This window comes from Acinonyx jubatus, chromosome D2 (genome assembly GCF_027475565.1).
Source record: "Acinonyx jubatus isolate Ajub_Pintada_27869175 chromosome D2, VMU_Ajub_asm_v1.0, whole genome shotgun sequence".
Lineage (NCBI taxonomy): Eukaryota > Metazoa > Chordata > Mammalia > Carnivora > Felidae > Acinonyx > Acinonyx jubatus.
In genome coordinates, this window is record NC_069393.1 from 36765348 (window position 1) to 36781527 (window position 16180).

Sequence of the window (16180 nt, forward strand, 5' to 3'; positions counted from 1 at the left end):
CAGGGCAGAGGACAGAGGTGGCTGCATTCTGGGTGAGGCCAGGGCTTGGTCAAGGGGATGGCTCTGTCCGGAACTACAGAATGACTGCCATGTGCCCTGGCCCCGTGGCCCTCTCCCCATCTTCCCTCTGGATCCTGCTGCTACACAAAAGTTGACCCCCTCCTCCTGACCCCTCTCCACGCCCACCACTTGCGTGGCTAACCCCTGCTCACCCTGAACATTTCAACTTAACTATCACAGCTCCCTGTCACACTCTCACTGACTGCTCCGTCATGGCCCATAGTGGCTCTCCCAACACATGCTGCACATGCCTGGACACCTGCCTGTCACCCTCTAAACCCGCGGCTCCCTGGGGGCGACTGCTGGTGATGGCCACAGCCCAGGTCCTGGTTGGGTGTTGACTGTGGAATTCTGTCTAAAGACAGTCAGAAAACAAGTAGATGAAAAAAGGAGGAAGGAAAGGAGGCAGAGCTAAGAACAAGTCAATGAGAAAAAAGGAGAAAAACAAGAAAGTGAGGAAAGGTCGGGACAGAGGGAGGAAGAAGGAATGGCACGCTTCCCATCCCAGATCCTGACAAGCTGCTCTGCGGTCTGCGGCACAGGGGGACGCCGGCAGGATGCGCTCAGGCCACAGCGATGGCTGCCTGTCCACCCCACCGGGCCGGGGAGCAGATGCGGGAACAGCACACATTTGCTGACCTGGAACTGGGGGTGCTCTGCTTGGCCGGCGGGGCACCAGGGCCCTCGTCCTGCTCCATCAGCGGGTCGATGACAGAGGGATGCTCCGGGCTGGTGGCACTGCTGCCCTGGAGAGTGGAGTGAGCGCCGACAGGGTCCAGGTGGGAGCTGGGGACCGAGGTCAGGAAGAGTAAGGAAAGGCACACAGTCCTCAGCCGTCCCCAGCCACCCGCTCTCTGGCGGGGACCAGGGCTGGGCTGTGAACAGAGACTGGGTCACATGGCTCTGAGCCCTGAGAAGAGTAGCTCTCCTGGGAGCCTGGACTCGGGTCATCCACCCGACAGGATCTGTCTTCTCCTCCCCACCCGTCCTCAACCAGGGGGTCCTCTCTGAAGGTGTCGGCCTGGGGACACACACATTCACTGTGTTTGCACATCCTGCCCCCTTCACTGAGTTGCGCAGTGCTGCATGGCAGGGGCAGGTTCTCCCCTTCTCTCACGTGCCCTGCAACCCACAGCTCGGGGGCAGAGACAGGCAGCGTCTGCTCGGGGACTGAGGGCCAGAACACTGCATGAGAATCCCGCCCCCAGGGCCTCAGCTCCTGGCTACCACACACCTGTGTGGGGCTTCCTGCTGCACCGGGGGACCCAGCCACATGCTTCCAAACCCACACCTCAGGTATCCTACTTCACATCCTCCCCCTATATGTCCTTCTCCCCAAGTCCAGGGCTGGCCAACTCCCCTCTTACGGCAACTGAACGGCCCAGAACATACAGCTAGCACCTTGGCTGCACCCTCTCTCCTCCCCCAGCCCAGATGGCCCTCGTAGAGGCCAGACCCTCACCTGGACCGAGAGTGGCAGCTGAGCTGGTGCATATGTGGGTTGTACTGGGCCAGAATGGTGATAGTGTCACACTGCTGTCCAATGATGAGCCGGGCCTGTTGCTCCGTGGCACTCCGCAGGTTTATGCCATTGAACTAGGAAACATGCAGAGCACGCTTGGTGATGTCGTGGGGGGTGGGGACCAGGGGAGGAAAGGCGGAGGGAAGAACAAAGTGCAGAAGGCCAGCTCCCACTTACCTCAAGTAACTGATCCCCATACTCGAGGCCAGCCTGGTGGGCGATGCTTCCCCCAGTCACCTTGGAGACGTAGACCCCGCCCTTCTCTCCACTCACGATGGAGATGCCCAGAGGCTCCGAGCCCTTCTGCAGCTTGACGTGGCGTGGCTCCTCCACATAGGGCCTTGGAAGAGAGCCAACAGTTGTGGGGACTCAAACACAAAGGAAAGGGATGGGGAAAATCTGAAGTCGGGCATGCAATCGGCTACGCAGAAAGGGCCAGGGATTGCCGGGTGCTCCTATAATGACGCAGCTGGATGAAAACACAATGACCCCACTTTGTATGGCAGTGATACACATTCCCACAACCTCATGCAATATAAGCACGACACCCCCAAAGGGACACAGAAGCACCCAGTCCCAAAGACACAAAGAATGGGCCATGTGAATTATAAACACTGATATAGCAGGGAAAAAGCGCGAAGTTTCATAACGTGAGAGTTGCCTCAACAGAATGTGCAATTTACAAACCCCAGTGGGGTCCCAAGATGCCCCAGGAGGAAAAAAAAAATGGCTCCTGTGATGACAGTCACCCAGAAGAAACAATATAAAGTATCACTTTTTATATTTACCAGTATATAGGGTGATGTACAATGACCATGGAAATTAAGCCGCGGCAAACCCAAGCCATTAAAAAGGGAGCAGGGAGGCTCGGAGCAAGGCGGTGACCATGCACTTGCTGGCCCGGGGGCAGCCGTCCACCGTGCCAAGGGCACGAGGGGGCTCAGGCGGGGGCCTCATGTCAGGCCAACCTCAGACTCCTCAGGGAGGAAAACCTGGGCCTGGTGGCCACGGGCAGTCTCAGGAGGGATCTGTGGTGGTGAAGACATCTGGAAGATGCAAAAAGTTAGAAAGAAAAGAGGGATGCTCAGAGAAGGATGACAGACGCCTGGAACCTAACGGAGAGAAAGATGGCCAGGTGATGCCAAATCATCCCATGAGGACTGTGCTGTCCTAAGCTCTTCCTCTCGGGACAAAACCGCAGCCAAACGTCCAGGGAGGAGCCAGCTGGAGCACCACGTCCTTGGGCTCCCCTCCAGAGCACGTGGGTGGGGGCAGACTCACAGACCGTGACAGACTGCCGGACAGACCGGCAGGCCGCTGAGCCACCCTACCCCTGCCACCTAGAGGCACAGTAGTCTCTCCAGCACAGTGGGCCTTGGGCTGGGACCTCACGGCCCAGGGCTCAGTCCTCTGGCGATCTGAGATCACAATCCTTCTTGACTCATCCCTTCACGTTCCCTGCCCTCTCCTCCTCCCAAACTCACCCAGCTGCAATGCCCTCCCTGACCCTGCAGCTCAGACACCTCAGTCCCTGGTTTGCACCCGTGGTCACTTCCAGACGCAACACGTATCAGAGCACCAGCAGTCTGGAGTTATAAGAAGCCTTATCCAGCAGCCACCACACCATCCTCACACCCCCAGCCAGCCTCGGAGGACAGCACAGCAGGTGCGGGCAGATCTCGTTTCTGGTCTGGGCTCCTCATCCCCTGCTGATCACCCTTCCTGTGTTCCACCTCCAAAACATACTTCTATCTCAAAAAAGCAGGAGGTAAGAGCCATATAACAGAAGGCACAAAGCCATTATGAACGATGAGTCAGGATTTGCCGACATGGAAAGATACGGAAGGCACACACTGCATGAGCACACAGGTGAGTGTAATCCTATTTACATAAACCTGTACATGTACACGTGTCTCCTCACGCATGGAGACGTCTCTATGAAGGACCCTACCAAGATGCTAACAATGGCACCTCTAAGTGAGGGACTTGAGGTGATCCTTACTTTTTCATCCCCTTAATGATCTAAGTTTCTTACAGTAGGCACAAGAGTTTTCTCAGAATAAGGCTGCTTTGTGAAAGACATTAACAAAGCATACTTCACGATATAACAAATACTTTGAAGCAAGTATTTCTGTATGGAAAATACAAATAAAACATGCCTTTAAACAATGTACATCACACAGTTAACAGAAGGGAAACAGCAACCGAATCTTCAGTTGAGGAGATTGTATGTGACTTCTCTTCCACTTTTCTATTTTCCCCATTTTCTATAATAAGAAGTTATAGGATAATGTACTTTAGAATCAGGGGAAAGAGGCTGCTTTTTCTTCAGTCAGGCTACACATGCTAAATTTCATGCCTCCAGCTAGAGCACCGTGCAGGCAGGAATGTGGACACTTTTCTCCCCCCAGAGCAGTGCCCAATTCTCTGTACGCTACAGGAACTGAGGGGACACCCGACTACAGGTGACAAGGCCCTTTCTGCTTCCAGGGAACTCACTTCAGTTGTCACCTAGTTTCTCAATGACCTAAGCTGGACTTAGGTAAAACCACCCACCAGACCCAGGACTTAGTGCAGGTTAGTGCTCCTGTGTATGTGTCACATGGGCGGGACACTCCCACATGAACCGTACATGCTTCTTCTGTGGGCCGAAGTGCGTTGGCGTTTAGGTATACTTCTGTGCTCCAGTTAGTATGTGCCAGGTTCTTAGGTTACTTGTTAGGTTGTCTTACAAATTCAGATTTTCAAGTCAAAGGACTTTCCTAATGCTGGGCCCACCCTGCAGGGTCTCTTCCGAGGCTCACAGTGACAAGCGCCCTCAGCATTTTGGATTTGAGGGGAACGAGAGTGGCTCTGTTGCTTTTAAGTGATTCAATAAAGCCAAGTTTGAGTTTCATCAGATCTTCTGAAGGTTTAGGATCTGGATAGGACCTCTTCACTATAAGTATGATCTGGTAAATTCTACTGTGAAGAACAAGAGAGTTGGGTGAGGTGTGCAGAGCTTGTGGGGGGAGTGAGGGACCCCTCAGAGGAAGCATGTCTGGACTGATACCAGCCTTAAGTTAACCTGAAACCTCAGCAGATTGGCCAGCATTTTACAATAAACCAATAAATGGCTAAGCTATACTTCTGTGCTTTATGTATGTTTTCTTCTGTGTACATTTTATTTCACAATAAAAAGCTCAGTGGGGGCCACCTGGTGGCTCAATCGGTTAAGCGTCTGACTCTAGATTTCGGCTCAAGTCATGATCTCACACAGTTCGTGAGATCGAGCCCCAAGTCGGGTTCTGCGTTGACAGTGCGGAGCCTGCTTGGGATTCTCTCTCCCTCTGCCTCTGCCCCTCCCCTGCTCAAATGTGCATGAGCACTCTTTCTCTCTCTCTCTCTCAAAATAAATTGATTACTTAATTAAAAAAAAAAAAAGCCTGGGAATGAGGGGGCAAGCGATGCAGGTGTGTCCTGAGGCCAAAAAGCAAAGAGTAAGGGTGGGACCTGATTCTAATAAAGGTGGGCTGGCCACCAATCACGTGACCACAGACCCGTCACTCCAACCTCTGGCCTCAGGTTCCTTATCTGTAAAACAGAGCCAATAATGATGACAACGGTGATAATGATGCTCATGGGGTCACTGTGAGCATTTCCTGACTTGTGACACGGAAGTGCTTCATCAAGGGCCAGGGAAGAAGTGAATGGTGCCACTGCATCGTCACCACCAGGTGGTCCAGTATCACTTGCTGCAGCTCACCACCTCTCGTGGACACTCAGTGGAAGCAGCCTATCTGCCCCTCACTTTGCCCCCTATGCATACCTGCCCGCTCTTGGCACTCGGTGGCAGGGCTTCCTGGTGAAGCTTTGGGGCAACACACCAGAGAACGCTAGGCGACCCAAAGCAGCCTGGCCCTGGGATTGACCCTGTCAGAACCCTCCCACACCTGCTGCCTCTCCCAACAAGCCCCGCCCCCTGCGGGGACACACCGCCCACTGCCATGCCCACGGCACGGATGCCCGGTCCCGCTCACCGGTCCTTTCTCCGTTCCCCGAGGGCCGCGGGGTTGACGGCAATCCTGGGCAACGTGGAGGCTGAGGTCTGGGACTGGCTACATGAGGACAGGGTGTCGATGTTCAGGGGTGACTGGGGAGGCGTGCTGCACTCAGAATGTGACAACGAACCTGCCGGGAGAGGTGCAAAGTAATTCGGGCCGCAGTCTCACATCTCCGTTCTCCTGTAGCCGAGACCAAGAGGGAGACGTGATCCAGGCACATGGTTGGCTCCACACCATGGCCACACCACATGGTCTCGAATTTAGGTGCTGGGCTCTGCGTGGCCTCTCTATCCCCCATGTCACCAGGCCTGAGGCACGCACGGACTGGCTGGGATGAGGAGGAGGTTGCCCGCTGCACCCAGACATCGCACACAATGAGGCTGGAGTCAGCTAGCAGGAGAGGAGGGGAATGCTGAGTTCTCACCTCTGTCGGAGCCCACAACAGACCGTGGGTATCTTGGTGTCGAAGGGATTTTAATGCGTTCCGCCTTGAACTGCAAGTTGCTCGAAGACCCTGTGGTTCCACAAGGGGACAAAACTTCAGGGCTGTGATTTAACACCACCCCTTGCTCCTTCACCACCCCTTCAGTAGTTAGGAAAGAGCCACAGTCAGGACAAATGCAAAGCAGGCCCTGCTACTTACCCCTGAGGGTGCCTAAATGTGAAACGGTCTAGGAAAGCAGATATTAACACCCAGTATTTGAGTAAACTGCGGGCCTGGACGGCTCCAGAGCAGAATCCCACAAATCTCACTCCTAGCCCTGGACAAGGACAGTAACCCAAGTGACAGAGGGGACTGCTTGTCTCTACCCCACATGGCTGGAAGCAACACCACCGGAATGCCTATGTGAGGGAACTGCCAGTCTCTCTCTCTCTGGGTTCCATTTCCCACAAGTGAGCAGTGATACAAACCCCCAGAATCGCTGACAGGCTCAGCGACAGAGAGCAAGGCTCGTGGGCCATGGGTCACCTGGAACAACCACGTGGCTGCTAGGGAAGGCCTAAGAGACACAGAAGGCTAAGGGAGATGACTCTGAGTGCAATGTGCAGCCAACCTCAGCCCCAGGAGCAGAGAAGGGCCCATGGGGGCAGGCCACCGGGAGGCCTGGCCACAAGGATGCAGGCAGAGAGGAAAACAGGCCCCACTAAGGTGAGAAGGTTCCAGTGGCACAGTTACCAAGGCGGGCGCTGGAGGGCAGAGAGTTGGACCCATGAGAGGTTCTCATCTCTGAGTAGTCGCTGCCAGTCCTGTGGCTCAGATCCAGGCTCAGGCGTCCCTGGTGCTGGACGCTGCAAGAGAAGCAGACAGGTGAGGCATCAGGAGAAGACCAGGACCAGACCCAGCCACTGGGGAGAAACAAGCAGCGGGCCTGGCCCAACACATCCCTGAGCCCACAGAAGGGAGGCCCAGAAGCCACCTGCCATTAGCTGGGGACAACAGACTGCCATACCCAGAGGCGGCACCCAGTGAGGGTCCTGCCTACAGAGAAAGGGCTGTGAAGGTAGAGGGGTGGCATACTCACTTTGGCCCTGGACCAGGACTGGGCTCTACCGGGAAAAAACAGGCTCAGAATCCTATCTGTGCCCAGAGAAGTGGTGTCTCTCCTCCAGGATGGGTGGGGGAGGCTGGATGGGCACCAAGGACCTTGGAGAGGAACCTATATACCTCACTCAGGACAGCTGCCTAGGATGCTGGAGGGCAGAGAGCCCAGGCATCACCCATATCAGGGGCCTCCAATCAGGCCCAACAGTGTCCTTTTCTAGCTATGTAATGAGACCATCTCTCTTTCCAGCCTAAAGCCTGAACTAGGAAAAACTCCAAACATTGCATCATGGCTACAGGCTCTACAGGATCTGTGCCCTATAACCTGTGCTCTTCTCCTGATTCACTGTACCCGTGCCAAGCTCCCCACTCTGTGCCAGCCTACCAGGTTCCCAGGTGCCTGGGCTGTGGCTCCTACGGCCCTCCTTCCTGGAGACTCCACCCAGGTCTTATGTAGTTGACCTCATCTCAACCTCTGGATCCCGGTAGCATCCCCACTCTGCCCCCACCGCAGGGCCCTCCCACCCACCCAATCTAACTGTCCACCCTCTTCCAAGTCACAGCCTAGCTGGTCGCTCCGTTTTGCGGTCTTCAGAGCTACTCAACATCACCTGGTATCACTCTGTTCATTTTTCTCTCTGCCTCCCACACGCCAACATAAAGGCCACATGAAAAGAAGCTCACTGGTTTAGTCCTCCACTGTATAGTCTCCTGGAACTAGTACAGTCCATGCCACATAGTAGGTGCAAAATTAAAACCTGTCAAACAACCGAATGAAGGAATGGGTGACCCTAAGCCAGTCCATTCACTTTTTAAGGCTCAGTCTCCTCATCTATACACCAGAGACAACAACAGTCCTTAGCTCACAAGGTCACTGTGGCAATTACAAGAGATGAGGTTTGTTTGTTTTCTTTTTAATTTTTTTTTTTAACGTTTATTTATTTTTGAGAGATACAGAGACAGAGTGCGAGCGGGGGAACGGCAGAGAGAGAGGGAGACACAGAATCCGAAGCAGGCTCCAGGCTCTGGGCTGTCAGCACAGAGCCCGACGCGGGGTTCGAACTCATGAACCGTGAGATCATGACCTGAGCCAAAGTCGGACGCCTAACCTACTGAGCCACCCAGGCACCCCAAAAGAGACGAGGTTTAAATGGTCTGGCACAGTGCCTGGCATGTGAGCACTTAAGCACCAGCTGCCATCACTCTCTCTTTAAATGCCTTTTCTTTTTTTTGAGAGAGAGAGAGACAGAGAGACAGAGAGACAGAGAGAGAACCAGCAGGGGAGGGGCGGGGGGGGGGGGGGCAGATGATCCAAAGCAGGCTCTGTGCTGACAGCAGAGAGCCCGATGTGGGGCTTGAACCCATGAACCATGAGATTACAACCTGAGCCGAAGGTGAATGCTTAACTGACTAAGCCACACAGGCGCCTTTAAATGTCTTTTCAAGCTTCTTGTTGGTGAATGAAGAGAGCACCCTTAAAGTTCACTCCTCCTGGGGTCCCAGCGCTGCTCTAACCAGCCCCTTCTCAGCTTGGCAGGGACGCTTCTCTGCCCATGGGCCACTCTGTGCACCAGTAGCTTTTTGTGCACACGAATTTGGCCGGCTGGCGTGCAGGTAAGTGGGGGGTGACTTTACATACCTGGGGTGCAAACCCTGGGGGCCAACCTCTCTGGGCACAGGTGGAGAGCTGCATGGGCCGACCCTGTGGCTACGCACAGTGTAGATGGGGTTTCTCAGGATGGAGCTCACAGTGGTGCTCGGGGTCATACTCCGGGGGACAGTACCTAGAAATGGACTGGGTAAGAACAATCACCCCAAAGCACCCAGCCTGCCCCAGACCTGTGCAAACTATTGGCTTTCTGCATCTGTAAAATGGGAGAACTCACTTTATGGCTTCCTATTTCCCAGGCTGCTATGGAGAGGTGGTCTGAAAAGCTAAGAAATGTCCCTGATAGAAGATTAAACATCTCAGAGAGGGGAAGTCATTGCTAGATCTTTGGACCTCAGGGCTGAGGACACACAGCAGCATCTTGACATGACTGATTCCACTCTCCCTGGGAGAATGCTCATACAGATCTCATACAGGGCCCTGCGAGCCCACCATGGACCCTCCTCTCCAGCCCCAACAACTCACCCACAGATGCCCTGCCAGGGTAGAATGGGGGGTTGCTGTGCCTGCTGGGGTGCCCTGGTGAGTAAGGGGACCATTCCTGAAGCTCTGGGCAGAGTTCTCCACCGGCCGGGACACACTTCTGCTCCTGCAGGGCCAAAGATGAGAGACAGTGGCTGGAAATGGAAATGTACAGGCATCTGCAAGTCTGTCCCCTACGTACTAGCTCTCCCACTCGGACACATGACGGGACAGTTGGGAGAGGTCACTGCTCATTCATGTTGCCTTGCACACCTGGAAGGGAAGAACCTCCTTCAAAACTACTCTGGAAGAAAACCCCAGAGAAAGAATCCATTCTCTCAAGTAAACAAATAATGTGCAGGAGGTGGAATGCACAGGTGCCTCTGGCACAGATGTGACAGCTCCTCAAAACATGCATGCCTGTGCCAGGGTCTTTGTCCGCACAAAGTGGCATGGATCTGTTCTCCAGCTCACAGCAATCGCTCCCATCTGAAAATGACTACAATACCCACACAAACAAGCTGGCCGCCGCCTCCTGCTGCCGGCGACAGACTCACAAGTGCTGTCTTGGCTCCCAAGACCCTTCCAGGCAGGGCCATGTCACTTGCTTTTGTTGTGCAGTTCAAAAGCTTCTTGTTGGAAAAGCAAATCAAACACCACACCCAAGAAAGTGTTCCTGTCTTGGCATCATATGGCCACTAACATGCACGCCCCCTATGTTACCTTCCAATCTCCTAAGGAGGGCTCCTTCTCATGGCACCCACCAGGCACCCCACCCTGGAGTAGGTGCTTAGAACGAAGGCAAAGGAGCCAGGGCTGAACATGAAGCTGGGGACACCGGTTCAGGGCCCCTCCCCACGCCTTCACCCCCACCCCAGGATTGAGCTCTACCTCCAGGAACTGAGCAGGAATCACTACTGGAGCCAGCTTGGGCCGGAAGCTGGGAGCTGACTTTGGACGACGGCGCTTCTGCCCCAGCTCGTCCATCTTCTGGGAGGTGAGGTCCCCGTCACAGGACTTCTTGGCAGGCAGATAGGAGGAGTCCCCGTCCCCTTCAGGGTAGTAGCTGGAAGCAATGCGGACTCTGGCCTTGCGAGGGGGTGAGGTGTGCGTGAGTTCCCCGGGGTCCACGCCAGGGGGCAGTGCGCTCGGGGGGCTGGCAGACGGGGAGCTGCCGACCAGAGTAGCCTCAGACTCGGAACTGGTTTCCAGTCTGTGCTGGAACTTAATGGAGTCGCTCCTCCTGGGAGGTTTTGGGGGCGTCAGAGGCCCCACCCTCTTAGAGGTCTGGGGAGAGTGAGCAGACCCAGGGCCTGGGAGCAGGTAGTCAATTTTGGGGGGAGTCTGGGGGCGTTTGAAAGTGTTAGGGTCAAAGATAGACTTTCTTTGCTTTGGTTTCTTATAAACAGAGAGCTTCTCGGGCCCTGCCGCGGAGCCGAGCACAGCCTTGGGCCAGGTCCCGCCGCTGCTGGAGCTCTCAGGTTCTGTCTTATCCAGGGGGGCCTCTGCCGCCCCGCAGGGGCCCCCCTCTGTGTCGAAGGGCAGCAGCGGTCGCCGGCTGCGCACATCCACCAGCCCGTAGCCACGCTCCCCGGAGGTGTCTGAGCGGAAGGAGCTGAGGCTGCGCTCGGACGCGCTGGGACAGGCCTGGGGGGAGACGGGAAAGGGTCCCGCAGGGAACGGCTTGTGCAGGAAAGAGCTGCTGCCTCCTGGGGGGCCCGGCTCCCTTCTCTCCTCCAGCCTGTCCGCATAGAAGATGTCCGTCTGCGTGGAGTTATTGTGCTGCAACAGACTCCGTTTATTCTGGGCCTGTACCTCGGTGCCGTGGGCTCGGATGCTCAGCATCTTATCAGAGTCCTTGATGTTCTCGAAGATGTTCTGGCCACTCCACGAGGAGCTCTGAGGGAACACCTGTGTGGGGGTTACAGGGAGTGAGAAACAGCGGGTAAGACCGCCGAGCCCGGTGGTGCCACCGAACGCCGTCCCCGCAGGGGCCACACACACCCCAGAGACGGCTAGCGCGAGGCGCATGCGCACGCACACCTCTCCCTGACCGGCGCTCTCTGCTGGCCCGGCCGTGAACCCGCAGGAGAGAGAGAGGGACTTGGAGCGCTATCTGCAGTTTGCCTGCGCAGTGCCCTGCCTGTATTTCTCTTTTGTCAAATGAAAAAGGATTCGTTACTAAAAATCTATATATCGTGTAGCACATTCACATGATTTTAAATTATTCAGCAATAAAAAGAAATGAGCTACCAAGGCATTGAGAAGACATGGAGCAAACTCAAATACGTATTACTAAGCAGAAGAAGCCAATCCCAAGAGGCTACATACTGTGTGATTCCAGCAATATGACATCCTGGACAAGGCAAAACTACGGAGACGGTATAAAGATCAGTGGTTGCAGGGGCTGGGCTGGGGGGGGGGGGGGGTGCGGGGTGGGAAGGAAGGGAGCACTAGGAGGAACACAGAAGATTTTTAGGGCAGTGAAACTATTCTCTATGATACTATGATGTGGACACACACGTCCAAACCCACAGAATGTACAACACCAAGAGTGACTCCTCATTTCAGCTAAGGACTTTAATACTATTACAGAGGCGCCTGGCTGGCTCCGTCGGTGGAGCATGTAACCCTTGATCTCAGGGTCATAAGTTCCAGCCCCACATTGGGTGTAGAGATTACTAAAAAAAATAAACTTAAAAAAAATACTATTATATTAATATTGGCTCATCAATGGGGCATCTGGGTGGCTCAGTCAGTTAAGCGTCCAACTTCGGCTCAGGTCATGATCTCATGGTTCATGAGTTCGAGCCCTGCATTGGGCTCTGTGCTGACAGCTCAGAGCCTGGAGCCTGCTTCAGATTCTGTGTCTCCCTGTCTCTCTGCTCCTCCCCCACTCACTCTGTTTCTCAAAAAAATAAATAAACGTTTAAATATATGTCATATATACATCAATTCATCATAATTCATCAATTGCAACAAATGAACCCCATTAATGCAAGATGCTAACAGGGGAAGCAGAAGGGTTGAATATGAGAACTCTCTGTACTAGCTCAATTTTTCTATAAACCTGAAACTGCTCCAAAAAAGTCTATTAATTTTAAGATAATTAATTTTTAAAAACATCTCTCAGTGAAGTGGATGGGCCCACTTTTCTCAATCTCTATTATAAATCTTTTCAACTATGCAGAAAAGTTGAGAGAAAAGTACAACAAATGTCCATAAACCCACCATTTAGATTCAACAGTATTTTACCAAACTGTATCTATCCATACTGCAGAACATTTGAAAGTGACAAATATTATGACATCCCACCCTTAACAACCTTAGCATGTCCCCTAAATAAGGCCATTTGCCTCTATAAACCCCAATACCATCACTGCACCCAGGAAAATCAAGTTCCTAAGATCATCTAATTATTTAGTCCAGATTTGAATGTCCCCCACTGTCCTCAAAATGTCCTTCATAGCGGTCTTGTTTTGTTTTTGTTTAACAAAATTCTTTTTAAGTTTATTTTGAGAGAGAGAACAGAGAAGAGACACAGAGAGAGGGAGAGAGAGAATCCCAGGCAGGCTCTGTGCTGCAGCACAGAGCCCCATGCGGGACTCGAACCCACAAACCGTGAGATCATGACCTGAGCTGAAATCAAGAGTTGGATGCCTGACTCAGCCACTCAGTCGCCCCATTTTTGTTTTGAGACCAGGATCAGGGTTCATGCACATCCTGCACTCTGTAAATCAATACCCTTTATACAAGGATCCCAGGGATGCAGAGCAGCAGCTTGGGTGTATGGAGCTGAGGGTTTGCCTGCCCCGCAGCTGATGAGAGCAGCTGGTGTGGGGCAGGGGCCCTTACCTTCAGGAGGGAGAGGGTCAGGGAGTCCTGGCAGCTACGTAGCAGAGATTCACACTCATTCAGAGACTTGTTGTCCAGGGCAATGCCATTGATCTAGGGCCAAACATAGAGCTTTGTCAGGCCCACCCCCAGCTCAGGGCCTCTGCCAGCCCATTCTGGACAGTGGGTGTGATTCTATACAAGTGGTGCCCAAGTCTGGAGTCAGCAAAGGAGAGACAGGCCCTCCCTGATGAAGGCCTGAGGAATCCAGTTTAGCAGCTTCCGAGGCAAAGAAAAGACGCAGCCTTACAATCACTTTCGGGGCATTGCTCTTGGGGCAAGCACTCTCGTGCTAGTCTGACTGGGACCAGAACACCAAGCATCCTGGGGGATCAACCAGGCTCCACTGCTGCCTGCTGTGTGACAAAGGACCACGGCTCAGAACTCCTTCACGTACAGAGTGGAAGATGAACATGCCTGCCCCCTGGGGCGGGAGGAGACCAAAGATGAGATCATGGTGTGAAAGGCCTTTGTGAACTGTTCACAAAGATTCTCACAATCCCTTAGGCCTGAACCTCTGTCCCCATTTCTCTCAGATGTGTCCCAATCTTTAAAACACACGTATGTGCAACCGTGAACGGTTAGCCTGGGGTGCCACCAGACCATGCGATACTGCTCAGCACCAACAGGGACACACTGACGGGGCCCCCAGCCACCTGATGGATCTCATGGCACCATGCTTGGTGGAACAGCCCATCTCAAAGGCCACATACTGACTTCTATAATGTCCTCAAGATGACAGAATTATACAGATGGAGAGCAAATTAACTGCCAGGTGTTATGTATGGGGGATGTGGAGAGCAGGGTTGTGGATGTTCCTATAAAGAGGTAACGGGAGGGAAATCTTTGTTCCGGTGGAACAGCTCTGTAGCTCAAATTTTTTGCCACTTAAATCATGATAATAAAATGACATGGAAATAAACACACACGGTTCCAATATCAATCACCTGGTTTTGATATTATATAGTCGTGCAAAACATAACCATGAGGGAAAACTGCATGAAGCATACATAGGACCCACCTGTACTATCTTCACCACTTTATTTAGTTTTTAATACTATTTATTTAATATCGTAACTGAAGTATTTCTGTAATCATTTCAAAATCAAAAGTTAAAAAAATAGGCAGAGTGATTATTTTGGAGCGGTGGATTAATTTGGTTGGTTTCTTTCTTCATAATTTTTCCACATCTTATCATTTTTCACAATGGCCATCTTGCTTTTAAATTCTGGCATCCCCCCAAATCTGAAAAACACTGGCAAAGATGCAAAACAATGCACTCCCCCACACACTGCAGGTGGGATCAAAAAGGCCACGATCTCCTTGACCACATGGGAAAAGATCATGTCAAATGCTAACTGCTTATGCCCACTGATCCGGCAATCCCCCACCCAGGAATTCACCCCGTGTGCCCCCATGAAGGGACAGAGCAACAGCCTTGCTGCACTGAAAAGGTGTCCTGTCTGCTGGTTAATGGCTTGAGCAGCTGCCCCTAAGGAATATGCAGTTACTGAAATGACCTAGGCAGATCTAAAGATGTAAATACAGAAGAATCTCCAGGGCACGCTGTGGGAAACAAAAAATGAGGTTAGCAAGTGAGAATATTATGATCACACCTGGGAAGAAGGAAGGGGAGGGGAGGGGAGGGGAGGGGAGGGGAGGGGAGGGGAGGGGAGGGAAAAGAAAAAAGAAAAGAAAAGAAAAGAAAAGAAAAGAAAAGAAGAAAAGAAAAGAAAAGAGAAAAGAAAAGAAAAAGGAAAAGGAAAAGAAAACAAGAGAGAAAACAAAAGAAAAAAGAGGGAGATATAAATGTTTTGAATATTTTTGGAAGAAAACAGAATAATGGGAACTGGTAGATGAGGAGTCTAGAACCAGAGAAAAAGGTATCATCATGTGCATCTTTTATACAGCTGGGATTGTGTGTGTGTGTGTCTTCAATCTTAATGAGTTAGTCAGAAATACTAAATTAGACTTTGTAATCTTACAGCATTTTGGGGTTTGATCACCAGGGATGCCACTGGGTGTCCCCCAAAGGTCTGTGCACACAGGTAAAGTTCATGGCAGGGTGGTTTGCAATGGCAGAAACTCAAAACAATGTACCTGTCCACAACGGGGGCATGCTTTAAACTACTGCACAACTGAATACCATGAGGTAGATAAAAGTAATGAGGATCAATTTGGTATCCATGATGTGGAATCGCAAAATGATTTGCTTAAAAAGCAAACAAAAACCTCGGGTGCCTGGGTGGCTCAGTTGGTTAAACGTCTGACTTCAGCCCAGGTCATGATCTCACAGCTCGAGTTCGAGCCCCATGTCGGGCTCTGTGCCGACAGCACGGAACCTAGAGCCTGCTTCAGATTCTGTGTCTCCCTCTCTCTGCCCCTCCCCAACTAGTGCTGTTTCTCAGTCTCTCAAAAATAAATAAACGTTAAAAATTAAAAAAAGAAAAGCAAACAAAAACCAGAAATCTTTATCTGTGTATATAGATCTGTAAGAGACATACGGTCTGCTGGGAGCACATCTTGCAAGTGGGGGCAAAGAATATCTCCAGGAGCAGGATTAAAAGGAAAAGAGGGGACTACCACTTTCTACATTTCTATATTGCTTAACTATTTTATGGCACATAAGTCTTACTTTGGTGATAAAAAAAAGTAATGGACATAATGTTTAATAAGATTTTTTAAAAAATCACATGCAGATGATATCTTGTTTAAACTGACCTAAATACAGATTCATGTGCAGAATAAAGGCTACAGAAAAATACATTTAAAATGTTCATAAAGGTTATCTATAGGTGGTAGCAATTAGGATTCTTATTTTCTTCCTAAAGTTTCTATTTCCTGATTTTCTACTATCAATGGAAACACACTATGAGAAAAAAAAATGTTTGTTCCCATTTGACGAACAAGGTTAACATAAAATCTCTGTTCGTTACTTCCTGTTCAATCTCTCAAATCGCATCTACTCTCCATGTGGGGCAGACAGC

General features: G+C 51.8%; 1 protein-coding gene across 5 annotated transcripts in view; it reads right to left on the reverse strand.

The window, feature by feature from the left end:
• The window catches only part of DLG5 (discs large MAGUK scaffold protein 5), a 126602-nt gene that overhangs the window by 20638 nt on the left and 89784 nt on the right, over window positions 1-16180 (reverse strand). For 2 of the 5 annotated variants that reach the window (XM_027062400.2, XM_015066204.3), the window contains 10 exons: window positions 13155-13247; window positions 10191-11210; window positions 9303-9426; window positions 8808-8952; window positions 6803-6915; window positions 6050-6139; window positions 5602-5752; window positions 1760-1922; window positions 1523-1656; window positions 700-846 (listed from right to left, as the gene is read on the reverse strand). In XM_027062400.2, coding sequence (XP_026918201.1) covers window positions 700-846; window positions 1523-1656; window positions 1760-1922; window positions 5602-5752; window positions 6050-6139; window positions 6803-6915; window positions 8808-8952; window positions 9303-9426; window positions 10191-11210; window positions 13155-13247 — 2180 coding nt within the window. The remainder of the gene's footprint in view (window positions 1-699; window positions 847-1522; window positions 1657-1759; window positions 1923-5601; window positions 5753-6049; window positions 6140-6802; window positions 6916-8807; window positions 8953-9302; window positions 9427-10190; window positions 11211-13154; window positions 13248-16180) is intronic. The other 3 variants (XM_053207719.1, XM_053207720.1, XM_053207718.1) reach the window with 3 other exon arrangements.